General features: G+C 37.1%; 1 protein-coding gene across 3 annotated transcripts in view; it reads left to right on the forward strand.

The window, feature by feature from the left end:
* EMCN (endomucin) overlaps positions 1 to 9,422 on the forward strand; it is a 93,259-nt gene extending 83,837 nt beyond the window's left edge. For 2 of the 3 annotated variants that reach the window (XM_082837845.1, XM_082837847.1), the window contains 2 exons: positions 2,871 to 2,944; positions 9,087 to 9,422. In XM_082837845.1, the coding sequence (XP_082693971.1) occupies positions 2,871 to 2,905 (35 nt within the window). In that variant the 3' untranslated portion in view covers positions 2,906 to 2,944; positions 9,087 to 9,422. Of the gene's footprint in view, positions 1 to 2,870; positions 2,945 to 4,770; positions 4,825 to 9,086 lie in introns of those variants that run through there. The other variant, XM_082837846.1, reaches the window with a different exon arrangement.
* Positions 9,423 to 19,087: the final 9,665 nt, after the last annotated feature.

Here is a 19,087-nt window from a genome sequence, read left to right on the forward strand (position 1 = left end):
CTCTACGTGTAATGGCTATTGTTCTGAGTATTTTCTCTGGATAAGACAGTTCCTTGCCTCAAGTCCTCCTCCTCTAATTGGCCATGGTGTTCATCCATCCACACTTCCTGCTTCTTCTAAATACGTTCTTTCTCAAGCAGGGTTCTTCTGTTGAAAATGTGGCCCATAATGTTTAAAATTTGATTAGTTCAATTGGGAGCTTTCTTTAATGTAAAAGAGAAAGCCTACTAGGGTATACACAAGAACGTGCTTTCAGAAAAAAATGAGCACGAAACATAGCAGATCACGGACTCCTTTATGAGAACATATAAGATGCCACTCAGGTTTAGTAAGAAGTCTTGCCAAGTTAAACATCCTCATGATTTACTACAAAATATACATGTGACATGATGCATTTTCAAGATGATTCCCACTTACACCACTCCTCAGAAAGTTAATGTACATTATCTCATTTTTAACATGTAAGGCTACACAAATATGAAGAAAATTGCCTAAATTAAGGAATACATGATTCCACAAGAGAAAGAAAATACTGTATCACTGAATTTAATTTCAAAGCGTCACTTGGTTTTGAACTATTTGGAGGAAGAAAAAGCAGATCTGAATCCATTTATAATTTTCCTTTGCTTAGAAAACTCTGGTAAGTTTTAATTACTTAAGATTAAGTTCCAACACTTTAGCACATCTACAAGGCCTTTCATGATGTGCCAGATTTCACTTGCTCAAATTTTGAACCACTTAATAACATGTACTTCCCAGATGTCACTCATCTCCTATCCTCTGTGTTCCTCACTGAGCTCAAGCTCTTTTGAAGGGGGAGACAGCACCTTGGTCTCCTTTGTCACTCCCACCTCCCCTCCTATGCATTGTGGTAATTACATATTATTCATATATTATTAGTATACTAATACTAATTAGTATGTTATGGTAATTACTCATTAAATGTACAGTTACTTTTCTGTTTATTTATGTTTTACAAATGTTCATTAACAACTGGAAATGAACAACTGTAAAGATGAGGGAAAGATTCATAGATGTATAAAACCATACAGAGATTCGGCATCTGTCTTCACAGCCCTTCAATAGCTGTTGCGTCAATCTCTGCATTTACACCAAGGCTTCCTTGACTGTCCCAACTGTACGTGGTCTTTCTCTCCTCTAACCGTTGATTGGCAAGTCAGCATGCACTACTGCCTTGAATATCTCTTCGTGGCTTAAACTGCCATTTTAATATCTGACCACGTTATGCATAATGGAGAATGGGGGGAAATGGAGAATAGGAAAGAATTTAAAATTACTTATGAGAGAAAACCTTGATATGATCAGTATTGGCATTTGGTGTATTTCTTTCCAGTTGTTTTTTTCTAGGTGTATATGTACTTTGTTTGCTTTTACCGTATATATCATTATTGTAACTGTTATTTGAATCATATGGTTATTGAATCTTTCCACACTTTCTATTCCCAGTTAGACAGACTTTGGGAGGTATTAAGAATTGAAGTTTTTCATATGATTTGTTTTACATGACTCTGGCAGACAGTAGGGGTTCAATAAATGTTTCTTTTGTTTACTTCTTATTCCTGTACTTTATAGCCATGGATTCCAGGACATGCCGTGCTTTTTGTTAAATAAACAATAGTGAGCAAAGGGCTGTAGCGGGGCAGGGGCTGTGAGGGCTGTTGCTCTGAGCCTGACATTTTTGGAAGCAGAAGACTTAAGGATCTCTTGAAGGGGAGCCCCAGGTTTGTTCTTCTTAGGTCTCTGGTACTATTTACTATCGCCATGACAGTGCAGGTAACGGGTGACATCAATGGAGTCCCCAGAAGACTGGTTTCCTAGCTGGCAGATAAAAGCTGGAGCAGAACAATGACATTTGTTCTCAAAGCTGGACGCTTGGACCCATACTGCTTTTATATAATGTGACTGCTGTTGTTACTTGAATCTACATGAAAGACACAGGTAATGTGAAATGCTTTGAACACAAATCCAAGAGCAAGTAAAAATGCTTGGGGGCTTCCCTGGTGACGCAGTGGTTAAGAATCCGCCTGCCAATGCAGGGGACACGGGTTCGAGCCCTGGGCCGGGAAGATCCCACATGCCGCGGAGCAACTAAGCCCATGTGCCACAACTACTGAGCCCGCGCACCTAGAGCCCGTGCTCTGCAACAAGAGAAGCCACCGCAGTGAGAAGCCTGAGCACCACAATGAAGAGTAGCCCCTGCTCGCCGCAACTAGAGAAAGCCCCCGTGCAGCAACGAAGACCCAATGCAGCCAAAAATAAATTAAATAAATAAATTTTTTAAAAAAATGCTTGGAGCCTCTCAGCTCCCCATCATCCTAAGTTAATATTTATCTTTATATTGATGATGGAATAACATGGTTATTTTGAGCAATGTTCCCTGTGCTGCTTTGTACGTCACCAAAGTATTCATGTTGGCCTATAAATTCATTTTCACAAAACTCTCACGAATTATTTAAACAAAGGACCCTAGAATGTTTTCCTGATAAAGTGGCATTTTAAATATATGATGTAGTTTTGCTCAGGCACAGCCAGCTTATGGGACAAGCAAAATTCAATAACTTCTTCCCTAGGGCGCCTCTCTTGCTATCACCTCCCAACTCACACCCCCTATCTGCAGGGAGTGAGTTAGCATTGCTCCTCTAGGGTAAAAATAAACAATGCCCGAATAAAGCTCATAAATCTTGGTGAACAATTTCCAGGCAATACCAAGAGGTAAGTTGTGGCTCTAATGACGTTCTTGAAGGGAAATTGGACTTTCCTTGAAAAACAGAAAACAAGCCAAGAAACTTTTATTTTCATCGTTATTCACTCTCTGAGCTTATAGATCAAAGCATATCTTCTGCTTTTAGGTGAGCACGCTGCACAAGGGAAAACCAAGAACTGACAGCTTGATGAATCCTCTCCACACCTGGGCAATAAATATGTAAGTTCCCTAATTCCACTCACTGAGATACTCATTAATATCTGTTTTGTTAGCCTGCTGCAGCTCAGATTATTTCTAAAGACTTTTATAACCTGAAAAGTTAATAGCTTGTGTCAGTTAAACCATCATTTTCTATTTGTCTAAAAACAAACTCTAAGAACATTTGCCAGAGAAATAAATGTCTTGGGGCTGTAGAAGATTCTTCCAGTTGCCCTGCCTACCTCAGGAATGATACAATTCCTCCTTTCTGCCTGTTGGTAATGTTTCCTCATAGATGCAGTTTGCCTCTGCCTGGGTCAGCATATATATACTTAACAGTGGCAGTTAGACAGGGTTCTATTGCTAAGGAAGATTTGCAGGACCCAAAATGACAGTAAAAAAAAAAAAATAGTATATGACATAGGAGCTGCATTAAGGTAAGAATGTGCATCACAGCCAAAGGTTGGCTCAGGGAGAGGGGTCCAGAGATGCCAGGTGGGAGGTCCAATTGTCCTCTCTCAGTAAGAACCATACCCAGATGTACTTTCTCTCTGGAGCCAGGAACCATGGATGTGTGCACAAAGTACCTCAAACAAGGTGATCCAAAATGCACTCTCAGCTGGGGTTTCTTATACAGTAAGTCCCCAACATATGAACCTTCAAGTTGCGAACTTTCAAAGATGCGAACATGCATTCCATCAACGTCAGGCATGAGTGAAATTGCACTCTGTCTCCTATTGCTAACGACCCTTCAGCTCTAGCATCTCCCACCTCCTCTCCCTCCTCCAGTCAGTAACTCTTCTTGCCTGTTCACTCGATGCCAGCCCCTGTATGCCAGCTGTTGTACTACTGTACTTTTCAAAGTACCATACTGTAAGAGTAAAAATGTTTCCTTCATTTTTTGTTTTTTTTAATGTATTATTTGTGTGAAAAGTATTATAAACCTATGACAGTACAGTACTATACAGCTGATTGTGTTAGTTGGGTACCTAGGCTAACTTTGTTGGACTTACGAACAAACTGGACTTACGAACACACTCTTGGAACAGAACTCGTTAGTATATAGGGAACTTATAGAACCCAGATGGTCATGTAGGCACATTCTTGCTGTATAACTAGATGAGCGACAGAGCCCTCCATGTGTCTCAATGAGACCAGATGCAAGGTGATCAATCTCATTACATTAATTGTTAATCAATGAATAGTTGAAGCCTCTCAAAACTATGATTACAAGCAACTGCTATTCTGTGTGTTCCATTCTTTGACCAGGAGTCAGTGCAATGCAGGTACATGTCTTATTTCAGTAAAACAACTCAACCCGATTTCAGGCCTGCTGGAATTAACCTTTCCAGCTTAGCATGGGACCGTCTTTTGCTTTTCTAGAATTGGGTAAGAAAAGTTTCTTTTGACTTATTTTTCACAAGCAGCATTGATTAAGTGCCCTCACAATTAGGGTTTGATCATTTTTAGAACCTGCAGAGAAATTTACCCTTTAGCAACTAATAGTAAAAAAGCAAAAGAACAGATAAATAGGTGTATGCCCAGAATTGGCCTAAACACAATGGTAGTCACTCTGGGTAGCATCCGGGGGGAATATCATTGTTATGCCCACTACCTATGTCTACTTCCCAGCACAAAGACAGTGCTGTTATGGATACTCAGCCAGTGTTTATTGAATAAATGATGCCAGCCATGCTTCTCTGGCCAGGAGCAAGAGATGTAAACAAAGGAGTGTCATCCAGACATGCATCAGTGTCAGAATTTCATCCTTCTCTAGCCAGCAAGGGGTGGGTGAGGATGAGAGGAATCTGGGCCTTTGCCTATCCTTTTGCAATGCACTCTTTCAGATGCAAGATTCAAGAACCTGAGAAGTGTGAGAAATTTGTGGAGACGTGGTCCAGCCCTCTCTAGTATATGGCAAGCTTCCTTCCGTACAAGCTATGGTTTCTTTGCAATCCTGTGGCTAGTAAAAGGATGCCTTCCAGATTGTTAAAATGCTCAAATCTTAGTGACTAATTGTCCAGTTTGGAGGAAGAAGAAGTCTTCTGTTCAGTTGGGAAGAGAAAGAAAGAAGAGTCTCTATGCAGGAGACAGTCTCTATGCAGAAGAAAAGGAAGAGTACTGACCCAAACAAGCTCAACAAAATGAATTATTATCCAACTCCCATTCCTTTCAATTTTTGTACTTGAAAAAATACTCCTAGCCTCTAATCTCATGTCTTTTGATTTGCAGAGGTAAATAGCTTCTGTTGCCTTTCTGAGTAATTGTGGAATTACATAACAATGTTCTGAAAAGTAAAGATGAAAGTAATGGGAAGAAACATATTTGAAATTGGTCAGTTCTATTGTCTATTTCTCTTACTCTTTTTCAATATATTTCTATTAGCAACCATTGTACTTTAAATGTAGTAACCGCTGAGTAATTGCTTCCTCCTAGAAATCAGATATCACCTAGAAATAAGATATCAACTCAGAAATTCAGGATAAATAGGAATGCATTTATCAGAACTAGAAGCTGAGAAAAGAAATTGAGAAGTCTTTGGATTGGTATGCAACCGCAAACACCGATACGGACACATTCACTCATGTTAAAATTTTTCACCTCAGGATAAATTTCTAGATGTATTTAATGCCTGCTGCTTCGTATAACGATCATCTATTTTGTGCTGAATGTTACATTTAATGGAATTCCAAAATACCTTTAATCTATGACCCTTGCCCTCTCTGCAAAGCTTTGTCTAGTGAGAACGTGAAATCGCACATAAGAAATAAGAAAATAGAGAAAAAAGTTAAAAAGCTATATGGGCATGATTGATACAACTGATCAATTCAATCTAGTTCTAAAATCTCTTAAGACTTTTATGTCAACAAGCAGAAGGATGATAGGAGTTTCAAAAAATATTATCCTTCACTGCAGATTTATTGCTATATTTAGGGACCATAATTTATTTAGAATAAGAAAATGATTATTTTAGTTTAAGCTTTCCCTGTATAATTCATTTTCCTCCCAGCTACTAGCTGATACCTCCCTCAAAATGGCTGTTAGTGCAAAAGTAACTTGTGGTAAGTTTTGAAGGCCGCTGGAATCAAAGATTAGAGATACATTAGCTGTATGTACTTCTACACATATTTGTGCTCACTTGTAATGCAAATATGCTCTGTTATCTTCTTCTGAGATTAATTCTTTTATGACACGAGATTAATTATTTTATGACAAAGTGACAAGGAATTGATTTGCTGTTACATAGGACTTCTGCTAAGGCCAGAATTTTTATGCCAAAATGTAGAGCAGGAAAGCACATCCTTTTCTTACTGATGCCAACAAATGGTCTGAACAAATTGGTTAATAACGAGTGTGAAGGGACATTAGCTAATAATATCTATATGGGGAAAATATATTAAAAAACTAAATGTAAAAAAAAGTAGAAGAAAAATTTGTTAGGTTGTATTATGTGTCTGATTAAGAATTTTCAGACCAGGAAACAATATAACACAATGGAAATAATAGGAATTCTACTACATCATGACTTAAAATTTCCAAACATAAAAATTATCATAAAGAAAACTATAAATTATAAATCAGGAATATGTTTGTCATAAATATGAGACCAATTCATTAATATTTTAAATATACAAAGACAGTTATACAAATCATAAATTTTTTAAATGAGCAAAGGCCAGGAACAGGCAATTCACAGAGGAGGAAATAAAAATGGTAATATAAAATTATAGAAGAGTTCCTGTACTATTACTAATCAAAAATGGAATTAAGACCAAAAAAATTATAACCTTCAAGTACTTGAGTTTTTCTTTTCCTAATTTCTAAAAATCATACTGGTGAAGCAAATAGTATCATATGCTGCATTTGACAGTATAAATTGGATTAACTGGATTAATCTTTCCAAAGAGCAGTTTGGTAATATTCACTAAGAGACTTAAAATATTCACATTTGTCACCTAGTAACTTCACTTTTAGGAAATTTTCAAAAGGAAATTATTTGAAATGTGATTAAAGATTAATATACAAAGAATGGTAGCAAACATTTAGAAACAGCATGTCCAGTGGTATGGAAATTTCAGATAAATTAGGTATGATCCAATCAATGACATTATACAACTAGCAAAAGTGATTATCAAGACAATTTTTAAATTGCATGTAGACATGTCCAAGATATATCTTAAATGAGGGGAAAAACAATTTTAGAACTGAAAAGAAAGTCTTTTGATTGTTCTGAGAGCAATCCTGTGCTTTAGAAGGGAGGAGACCTACTGCCACCTGGCCGCTCCCTCTCCAGTAGGTCTCCTGTCCGTTCTGTTCCAAGCCACCTGCCAGTTTAAGAAGTGAGGGGAGTTTCAGATCAACGAAGAACCAAGGGGCAGCAAGACCAATAACTTGTATGAAAGTCTCATCCCACAGATCCTCAACAAAGTGGAATGTTACCCATTTCTATTTTTCTTGCAGATGCAATTCACTGTACTTCTGTAATTTTCTAAATGATATCCTTGATAATCTAAAAGCATCTTTGTGAACGTCCAGAAAAGCTTAACATGTTCTTCAATTATTTTTCTTACATTTTAAAATGAAGAATGAGGGCTAAAAAGAAAACATCACAAGTAAAGAAAGATTTATTTTCTGATCCTAGTCTATGGCCTTCAACAAATTTCTTTATAATGCTTTGCAGTAGGTTCCACATCTATAAAACCAGGATAGAATGACCTTTTCTCCTAGAACCATTGTGCTTCTTTGCTTATAAAGTGTTGTCAATATGATTAAAGAATCTATCATGGGGGCTTCCCTGGTGGCGCAGTGGTTGAGAGCCCGCCTGCCGATGCAGGGGACACGGGTTTGTGCCCCGGTCCAGGAAGATCCCACATGCCGCGGAGCGGCTGGGCCCGTGAGCCATGGGCTCTGAGCCTGCGCGTCCGGAGCCTGTGCTCCGCAACGGGAGAGACCACAGCAGTGAGAGGCCCGCGTACCAAAAAAAAAAAAAAAAAAAAAAAAAGAAATGCCCTGCTTTACAGTCCTTTCCACAGACTAAGACTTGACCTGGATCCTGTGTCCACTCTCTGGTCTTCCAACTGTCCCGCAAGACACAGTAACCAGTGTCCGGCTCCCGCACTGCAAGGCAGCAATGCAACCATCCCTAGCGAAGGTCCTGCCTCACCGATCATGCCATGAGGGAGCAAGATGCAGGTCTCCACGCTGGTCCACTGCCCACCCTCACCCCCACCATATCATCCTCCTCCCAGACTCCAGCAAACCACCAGCACTGCCATCAGCAGCACGACAGCACCTACCCTGCCATGCCGGGCATGTGCCCCTTTCCCAATTAAAGCACAGAAGCTTCCATCTCCTGCTGTTTTGGGGCGCCAATACAGAAAGTTCTTTCTGTACCGCAAACAAGAAAACCCAAAGTAATAAACCAAAGCCCTGACTCTCCTTTCTGTGAAGGAGAAGTGCAGAGTTGCCTGTTCACTCTTCTCCCTGATAAGTACACGGAAGCAAAGCATGAAAGTTGCCAATCAATTTCTTAATTACTCACATTGTTACCCCAAGCAACAGACCTCGAACGATGTCGCGTTAGTGATAGGGTGCGGTGAAGTGCTTTAATCAGAAGAGGAATACGATGAGATTTGTGCTTGAGACACATCACTGAGTGTTCAGTGTGGAAGATTAATTCAACAGGAGTAAGACTGGAAGCGGAGAGGTCAGAGGGCTATTTCAGTATTCCCCGGGAAAAGAACAAGGGCTTCACCAGGTCTGCAGATACAGTAGGGATACAGAGGAAGAGGCAGAATAGAATAAAGAATTGTCTGGAAGGTGACATTCTCCAGAGGTAGGGATTGTGTGAATGTAGGCATTGGGGAAGGAGAACTATTAGGGGTATAGATTATGCCCACACATCTAGCATGAGTGCCTGGATGGATCATGAAGGTAAGAGCAAAGATTGGAATTACGGAGCGAGAGGGAATAGGTTTGGGAGGCAGTCTAGTGGGTTTCCTTTCAGACTTGTTGAGGTTGAAGTGCTTATGAGACATTCCAGTGACTACTGGGTGGAAAAATTCAGCTGGTCGCTAACATTTCTTACCAAGAGATGGTGTCCCCCAGCATCTCTACGTCTTCACTTTCTTAGAATCTGACCTTTTTTGTTTCCCCCTTTCAGGCTTACTCTTCAGCTTCTGTGCTCCATGGTTAGAAAGGGAGAAAGCCCTGTGGATTCAATCCTGACCTCCAATCCTGCTCGCCAGTGTGCACCTGTCCCAATAAAGTGATGTCCAGATGACACGCAATAATCTAAGAGAATCGGAAACCATCCTGGGCCTCTCCTGTCCTTTAAGATGTGAAAAAACACATTACCACATTTTATAGGAACATTCCTAGGGGAGGGAATTTTAGGAGGGGCATCTGTGAGCAGGTAACCTGACAGCCCAGGCAGGTGCCTTCACTGATGAAATGACTGTCCCTTGAGTTTAAAGTTTTCAGAACTAACATTTCTTATCCACGGAGACTTTCCTACTTTCTCAGTGTTCTTTTATTACCTAACGTTTGTATTTATTGTTTTCTACTATGTTAATGCAGGGAAAATTTGCAAGTGTATGATTAAATATTGGGTCAAAATCCTGCCATGCCACTTTGTACATAAAGATATTTTATTCATACTTACATGTGTTACTTTTCATGAATAATTGCTGTACTCAACACACTAAAAATATGATAATGACTGTGAAAATGGCAATGATATTGTCTTCCCATAATTATGAGTATTTTTGGATTGATTATTAGACTATGAGAACTCACTAATGAAAGGCATCTAATAAGTGAGAAAGGGACAAAGGATTCACGTATCAGACCCTGTTCAAGGGAAGTCAGTTTACCATTTCTTTGGACTTTCTCTTTGTATTTCACACTATGTGACAAGGATGTAAGGGCATTTATGACACTGTACTGCATTCATTATGAAGATAACAGGACTGTGATTTTTCATAATCGATTTGATTGACACTATCTCTGTGCATTTTTATTTTCTTTTAGAAATGTACTGATTTGTTCTAGCCATCATTCTTAAATCTCCAGTTTGTAGAAACCAACATTTCATAAATACATAATTGTGATATTATTTTTCAGTGTATCACTTTCCTAAAAATACCATATGATTATAGCTGCCGCTCCATCAGGGTCAAATTCTTCTGTTGAAGGCTGAATGATAAACCTTGACCACTCCTTGGACACAAGGGATCAAGACATCATGATGGCTGAAGTTCTGTGGAAAGTTCTGGAACGAAAACGCTGCCAGGGGCAGCTCTTTAACTTTTATGATTGCCTAAGCTGATTTCGGTGCTAGATTATCCTAGTGATACGAGGACAATGTAGTAGAGACAGAGGGTACATTTAAAACTACCTTTTACAATTTATTTTGTTGCAGTGTATTTTAAAATGTCCAGCGTTGAGGATTCTGTGAATAATCACTTTGGTTTTTGCTCCCTGATGTCTGCACGACTTCTAATCAAGGACACCAAACAAGAATACTTATATTTTTTACTGGTGCCTCTTTATGTTTCTTTGAGAAGAAAAATGGGAAATAAAAAAGAAAAAGAACAACAATAGGGTATAGAAAAAGGCTAGGATCTCCGGTACCTACACTTTCCCTTGAGGGATGCTTTGCCCATGCTTAACTCTAACCTAGAAGTCTTTAAATGGGTGCAGCAGTGGCTAGAGCATGCCAAACATGGAGCATTTGTCTTCAAAAGAAAAATATTCCAACACCCCCAGAATGCTTTACAGAGCAAAAGCATTGTTACACAGAATGTAGTAAAGATACAAACTCTTCTGCAATTTAAATTGCTACAAGTGATATGCTATTTTGACTTCTAGAAAAACCATTTTCTTGACCTTTAATAAATATTGTTCGAAGGGAGTTTATAAGGATCAGGAAGAAGGAAAGCTTTTTAAACATAATGAAAGAATGAAATTCACTCTAGTTCAAGAATTATACATAAGGAATATGCTTTATACTTACAACTATAGCATTAAATCTTTAAAAAGTCAAAGTGATAAGAGGATTGAGATATTTGCAGAGATATTCATGGCATTTTGTAAAGTCAATCTCAAAGGTAATGTCTGCATTTTTATAAGTCAACTTGAATGTCTGTTGAAATAAGGCACTTGGTTTTCAAGCCAAAATTATCATTAATCAGATGTTTTTTTAATTATCTGATTTAGATGATTTACTTTTTTTTGCAGCCCCCCCACCCCCGCCCCTACTATTTTTATGCCTGATTTCTTATAAGTTTTTTATTCTGATATACAGTTCAAATGTCACTGCAGCCAAGGAAAAAATGTATTTAGATCAAAGGCAAACCTTTCTGTGTGTTTGTTCTGCATGACAATACGAATATAATTTAAGTCTATCAATAGTCAAAACATAAACAAGAGCTAATTAACTGTTGTCATCTAAGAATAAGCGGATGTTGTTGTCTGACACACTGGCTGTGATCAGTCAGCAGAGAAAGACTTCTAAATTCCCCTTGCTGAGCTGAAATATTCCCTTACATATCTGACAAATCTGTATCTTATTTCTTGTCTACCTGCCAAACTTAAGTTCTTGAGGATCAACTTAGGACACCGACAAACCTTCAACAATGAGCAGGCTAGCTCTTCCGCCTGATTTTTCTCCATCGAGAATTTATGGGGTTCTAAAAAGAAAAGTCCTTTAAAAGCTGTTTTCTGAGTGGTAGTCTCAAGACTGTGAATTTGTTAATTATTGCCTAATATTGAAGATATCCGTCATTGTGATTAATTAACTAATAAGTACCTTGAACTGAGAATATGTCATGGATTATCTACAGAACTTCTGGTCAAAATTTCCCCACAAACACAAACAAGACTTCTCATGTTCCTTTAAATGAGTATACTTTGTCTTTTCTTCAAGGGGATTTATCCTATGGACCTGAACACCTTTTTCTGGTTCTGGATACTTTTTAAAGGAAAAACAGTTTTGATAAATAATGAAAAAACCTCTATCTTGTTCATCAATATTACATGCCTGAACTTAAAGTCAGAATGCTACCAAAGTGATTACGGATAATATCATTGGTTAGTGACACTGTGTCTGAGGCACTGTTTCCAGGCACTGTGCTAAAACCTTCACATCTGTCATCTCAGTTAATAAGAAAACAATGATAAGATACAACTTCTAATATTACGTTATATTTGTTTTATTATTTTTCTCAGCAGCAGCATATTCATTTTAGATATATGGAAACCAAGACAGAAGATTAAATAACTTACCCAAGGTGGTACAACTAGTAAGCAGTAAAAATTTGGATTCCAACCTAAACCCCAAATCCCTGCTCTTCATCACTTTATTACTTAGTCTTTCTAATCTCAGTTTACCTATATATAAAAACGGGTTAACAATTATGCTCCTGGCTATAGTTAGTGGTAAAAGGACCACTTTACCATCCCATTATAAACACAGGTGACAAAGTCATGCATTAATCCTATGAAATCTCCAAAAAACCTACCAAAATTAATAAATTAATTTGTAATAGTTGAAGAATATAAGATCAATATACAGAATCAACTGGTTTCTTTTATTTAGTAACCAAAAAATGAAAATTAAAAAAATATATATACCATTTACAATTATGCCAGTATATATAAAATTCTGAGGGATAAATTTTACAAGATATGTTCACTCCCTGTACACTTAAAAACTGTCAAACTTCTAAGAGAAATTAAAGAATACTAAATCATGCATTAAAAGACTCAGTATTATTAAGATGTCAGTTCTATTCGAATTGATCTACAGATTTATTACAGTTTCAGGCCAAATTTAATTTTCTTCTTTGTAGAAATTGTTAAGATGATTCCAATGTTTATATGGAAATAAAATGGACTTAGAATAGCTAAAACATTTTCTTAAAAGCCTAAATTTGGAGGACTCACAATACTGGATTTAAAAACTTACTTTAAATCAAGACAGTTCAGAACTGACCTAAGAATAGAATTTAATCAATGAAATAAAATAGAGATTACAGAAAGAATCAAATGTATGCTTTTCTCCTATATACACATGAATATATGGTCAACTGATTTTTGACAAGGGTGCCACAATAATTCAATGGGGAAAGGACAGTCCTCTCAACAAATTGTTCTGGAACTCACGTGATGAAAAAGCAAAGCTCAACACTTACCTCATACCACACACAAAACTGACTCTAAAGTGTCATAACCTTAAACGTTAAATCCAGATCTATAACATTTGCCTTCTTTAATGTCAGTAAAGATTTCCTAGATAAGGCCCAAAAGGCCAAAATTAAAGACAACATCAGTCGAACTTTAAACTAAAAATTCTCTTCTCCAAATGAGTGTTAATAAACTGAAAATGCAAAGCCAAAGGATAGGAGAAAATATTTACATTATATATATCTGACATGGCTTAGATCTAGGACATATAAGGAGCTCAAAAAGCTTAAAAATAAGAAGTCAATCCACTGAAAAACAGAAAAAAATTAGAAAAGACAATTCACTAAAGGGGATATATGATTTTCTGATAAGCACATGAAAAGACACTCAATATCAGTTATTCATCAGGAAAATGCAAATTTAAAACTACAGTGAGATACCACTACATATCCACAGGAGTGGCTAAAATTATAAAGGCCAACAATGCCAAGTGTTGATGGAAATACGGAGAAACTAGAACTCTCATACGTTGCTAGTGGGAATGTAAAATCATTCAACGATTTGAAAAACAATTCAGCAGATTCTTCCTGGGATAAAATTTAAAAAGTTAAATATATACTTCTTATATGGCACACCATCTCCACTCATATGTATTTACCCAAGACAAATGAAAACACATGTCATGGCTATACAAAGACCTGTAACCAAAGGTTCATATTAGCTTTATTCATAATAGCCAAATGTTACTAAGCAAATTGTGGTATAGTCACACAATGGAATACCACTCAGAAATAAAATAGAAAAAAACTACTAATACACCCAACAAAACGAATCTAAATAACATTATGCATTATATGCTGCAAAAAAGAAGCCAGACATAGTGGAATGCATATTTTATGACTTCATTTATATGAAGCACTAGGAAAGAAATCAGCCCAGTGGCTGTCTTGAGCCAGGATATAAGGGGAATGCCAAGAGAGAGGGAATTTTTTGAGTTGATAGAAATTTCTGTAGTTTGATTACAGCATTGATTACAGAGGTGTACATATTTGCCAAAACTCATGCTGTAGACTTAAAATGGGTATATTTTTATATGTAAAATATACCTTAATAAAATTGACTTTAAAGGTATTTTTAATAATTAGTGATGTTGAGCATCTTTTCATGTGCTTTTTGGCCATCTGTATGTCTTCTTTGGAGAAATGTCTGTTTAGATCTTCTGCCCATTTATAGATTGGGTTGTTTTTGGTTTTTTTGATATTGAGCTGCATGACCTGTTTGTGTATTTTGGAGATTAGCCCACTGTCAGTTGCATTGTTTGCAAATATTTTCTCCCATTCTGTGGGTTGTTTATGATTTCCTTTGCTGTGCAAAAGCTTTTACGTTTGATTAGATTTTGAGTACCCTTCTCTAGTATCAGGTGTTTGTGATATCTGTGTACGTCCTTGCTCACAAACATAAACCAAGCCTCTGTGTGTGTGTGTGTGTGTGTGTGTGTGTGTGTGTGTATGTGTGAGATAAACTCTGATAAAGGACAGAGTGTCTTTGGCATGCTGGCAACATATTATTAGAGAGCTTCTCCTGCTGCTGTTACAGTACAGTATAATAATGCTGTGTGCATTTAAATTATAAATGTAAGTACAGTACATTATTTATAGCATTTTGCTTGGAACTAAAACTAAAGCAAATGAAAGCATTTAAAACAAAAACTGTCAGCCACTACATTGCTGTTCCCATTGGATTGCCATTTAATGATCTCAAAGAGCTTAGATGAGTTGATAGATTGGAGGAGGCACAGATGAGGTTTTCGCGGGATTTGCAGTGAAGCCCACTTATTTGCTGAGTGCGGTACCACTGTTTGTGATATGTGTGCTACAAGAGGCAGGTTTTAACTAATTAGTTTTAATAATTAGTTCTATTAGTTAAGAACCATGATTCAGAAAAGTATTGAACTTCACTTTGACATCCGCGACAGATGAGCCCAGTCTCAACTCCGTCTTCTTGTTGGGATATGGCCACTCCCTGGGATTGCCATGAATTTTTATTTCAAAAGAAGACTAGTTCCTCTAAAATCCTGCTAGCTGAGCTTCCCACTCTGTGGAGGTTCAGAATGTGGAGTATAGAAACGAAGTTGAACTGTCTGGATAGAGAAATGTGGGAAGTTTTCAAAGGTTGAAGTTTTTAAAAATGTGTGTGGGAAGGGAATAGAAATTGAAATCATCTATTAATACCACATTCTAATAGTTATCAACATCATCATCATCATCTCAATAAAGTTTTATTACCTCCTACTAGCCCAGGGTATTGTTTTAGACACAGCAGTAACCAAAAGACACCATAAGTGATAATTCCCTCTAGGAGCTTATTATATAGAAGATAATACATACAGTTTAAGAGGAGGGCTCTTTGTGACTTACTGCTAACATGGGCAAGTGAGGTGAAGTGATGGAAAACTAAATGTTATAGGGCATTGCTTGTTCTCCAAGCTGTGTGCACTGGGCACAGAGCACAGGCATGGAATAAACGATGAGCTCTGAGTTAGCGATGAGCTAGGTTCCATCAGTTTTCCTCTCAATTCTGAGATGGTGATATTAAGGTTTTGAGAAGATTAAGTAAAATAATGCATGCAAATCATTTAGCACAATGACTAGCATATAAACCAAGCATGAAAAACAATGACTTCAAAACAAAACAAAATTAAATGTAGCAGAGGGCTGATACAGACAAATAGTTAAGTATACAAGTTTCGAGCATAAATAGAAGCCACATCCCGGAAAAGTTCTGCCTCTCTTTCTATAGGTGCTAAAGAAACTCTACATGTATTTCAGCCAAGTAGAAGCTTATGGAGGCAAGAAATAGTTAAAGGATGATGCCGCAGCAGATCTTTTTTGTTTTGCGTTTAAATTAATGTTAATGCAGAAAGGAAGGAAAAGGGCAGAGTCAAAAATATTTCCAAAAGAATATGTGTGATTTTGATGCTGAGAATAGCTCCTTTGAGTGGCACAATTTAATGCCACGGGATTATATTTCCTTCTCTCAGTCTATTTTAGGGGATAGTTTGGGCCAAAGATCAAGAAAGACTCCCTTCTCCTTGCTGAACCCAATTAATTAATAAGGTGCTTTACTAAAGCAGTGAAAGGGTCACACCCTTAAGATACAAACATTCATCTAAAGATTTCCAGAAAAGATCCCTTTATTTGCTACTCAACTCAGTATTAATTAATAATCAACAATTACCCACACTGGATTTTCAGACTTCAGCCACAAGAGTCTCTCTCCTGAATTGTTTCAAAGGCCTGAGATTTTCTGTGACTCACCCCATTCTATCCCCATTTTAAAAGGCATGGATTTTTAAAAATTGATTCATCCAGGATCAAGGTCGACAGATCACTGGATCTGTCCTTTGAGGTAACCTGCCAGCTTCTTTTATCCCAAGATGATGAACAGCAATAATAACCAATTACAATTTATACTGTCCAATTATGGGCACTGGGAAGCAGGTTTCCATTATTCTGTAAAAGACATTGCAAAGTTTCATGTAGGCAAAAATCCTCATGAAAGTGCAAGCTATGACAACTTAAGCACATCTTGTACTGTGTCATCTTATACATAAACTTGCCATAATAACCTTGTGGGTGGGTTGGGTTGCTATTATCAATTTTCCCCTTTTTATATATACGGAAACATATGGTTGGCTCCCAGCAAAATAATTTATTACTAACGAATATGCAGACTGTTTATAAGTGGCCAAGAAAGCTTTGGCTATAATCCAGGTCTTCTGACTTCTAGTTCAAAGCCATTTCCATCAGAGAAGCTGAAATTTATCTCTCCCTAGACTTGAAAGATCAGTTAGCCTACTGACCTTGCCCGGAATGTAATCGTGACTGCTAGATTACCAAAACTGTCATTATTGTCAACAAGAAGTTATTCAGCCAAAGACTTAAAGAGAAAATTCTCTTAACACCTTAGCTTCATGAAGAAAAAAAAGAATTTAATAGGTACTTATTTGGAGACACTTATTATCAGAATGTTTTGGGCTAACAGAATGATTAAAGCTTACATATTCACTGATATCTAAGCAAATTATATCACTAGACTCACAATCCTATGACAACTTTTCTATAGTCTAAAGCAATGCTATTCAATAGAAATGTAATTTAAAATTTTCTAGTAGTCACATCAAAAAATAGAAACAGATGAAATTAATTATTTCAGTATATGTATACATTAACTATGAAAGAAATATGTTCTCTTTTCAAAACTAAGTCTTTGAAATCAGTTGTGCATTTTACACTTACAGCCCATCTCAATTCAGGCTTGCCCACATTTCAAATGTTCAATAGCTACCACGTTTCAAGACTACCATATTGGACAGCACACGTCCACAGAGTCTAGGACCCCCAATCCTGATATCTAGTAACTAACCAAAAACTAAAAAGAGGGAGCAGGGAGACAGAAAAATACTTTAAAATATCAAATAGTTCAGAACCAGTGCTTAGTGATAGAATCAAATACTTGTCAAGCTATACAATTAATTCTTCAAAATAAAGTGTTGTCTATATGATTTTTATAAAGGAAAACTGTTAACTTATAAATCAGTTGTCCTACTAGATACTCCCATTCTCCAGTTTTCTTCTCAAAAAAGACTACAACTAGGTTTTTAAATCTAATATATTGCACGTGGACCCAGCAGATATTTCGGCTTGGTATCAATAGTGAGATAACTATTAAGAATATAGTTAGAGATAAGGTAAGATCATTTTCAATTTTATCAACCACTCAGCATGTTGCAGATTGGTAAAGAGGAACCACCTGTGAACCAACAGGGGCTTATCATTCTCTATCTCTTACACTATAATGTTTCCTTGAGGCATTCACTCATCTGCGTATTCTGTATTCGATTAGTTGTATCTACCTTGAATCTGTGACTCTTTTGTCAGGACATAAACACTATTAGGCAAAGCAAAAAATCTTCCCCAGTCATTATCACTTTGGTTTATGGCCCACCACCCTTCTGAATCTAGTACCGTCCATGAATTCTAGGTGAAAGTTATCCTCAGTGATCCATGGGTAACTGCATTTTCAAAACCCTTCCAGTTATTTTCCACCCTCTTATTTCGATCACAATTAACTACACGTAAATCCCTGACTATTCCAGACTCTAGGTATTACTACCTTCCCCAGAAATGCTCTTCCTCTTAGACCGCCATCCTCCATAACTCTTAGTAGACTTTATAGCTTTCTCTAAAGACCCACAACAGAATTCAATGTCACTCCTTCTGTGTCTCATTGTACATTTTATATAACTCTATTATATCTCACAATTGATTGCAATGATTTTAATATAAAAATATATTTGTATATTTAACCTGTGCTCTTTGTATTTACATAGCCACTTCCAAATCCTCATTCCCATGGGGCTGGAAAGAATTCTACCACGGCATAGAGCCAACCTTAATAGGCACTCAGTGCATGCATGTGGAATGAACGAGTGATCTTAATACAATTTCTGGCATATCAAAGTTTCCAAATCAAGTCATTAGCCTATGTTATAGCTATAGCCACATTACTAGGTGGGAAGGAAATAAAATTGGCCCCGAAATTTTAACAAAACCTACCTTAATAGGAAAGCCTAGTTTAAAATTTCTTCTGGCTAATTGTCCTTGATACATTTTTTCCTAATACCCTAGTAATATAACAATGGTGACATACATCAATTTATTAGATGAATTATTTATTGGGAACCTAGGTTGTTCCAAACACTGTCACTATGTCAGAAGTAAAATGGCAAGACAGACATAGCTATTGCCCACTTAGAGGTCAGAGAAAAAGATGAAAACTCATACATTTGCCTAAAACTAAAATTAAAATGATGAAATGCAACTGGAAAAGGCCCCACGAATACTTTGCTTCTGAAAAGAGAGCAAACCTGTTTCTCTGAAAAGCAAGATAATGGAAAGGAACATGTTTTTTTAT

The sequence above is a fragment of the Leucopleurus acutus genome (assembly GCF_964270905.1).
Source record: "Leucopleurus acutus genome assembly, chromosome: 4".
Classification (NCBI taxonomy): domain Eukaryota; kingdom Metazoa; phylum Chordata; class Mammalia; order Artiodactyla; family Delphinidae; genus Leucopleurus; species Leucopleurus acutus.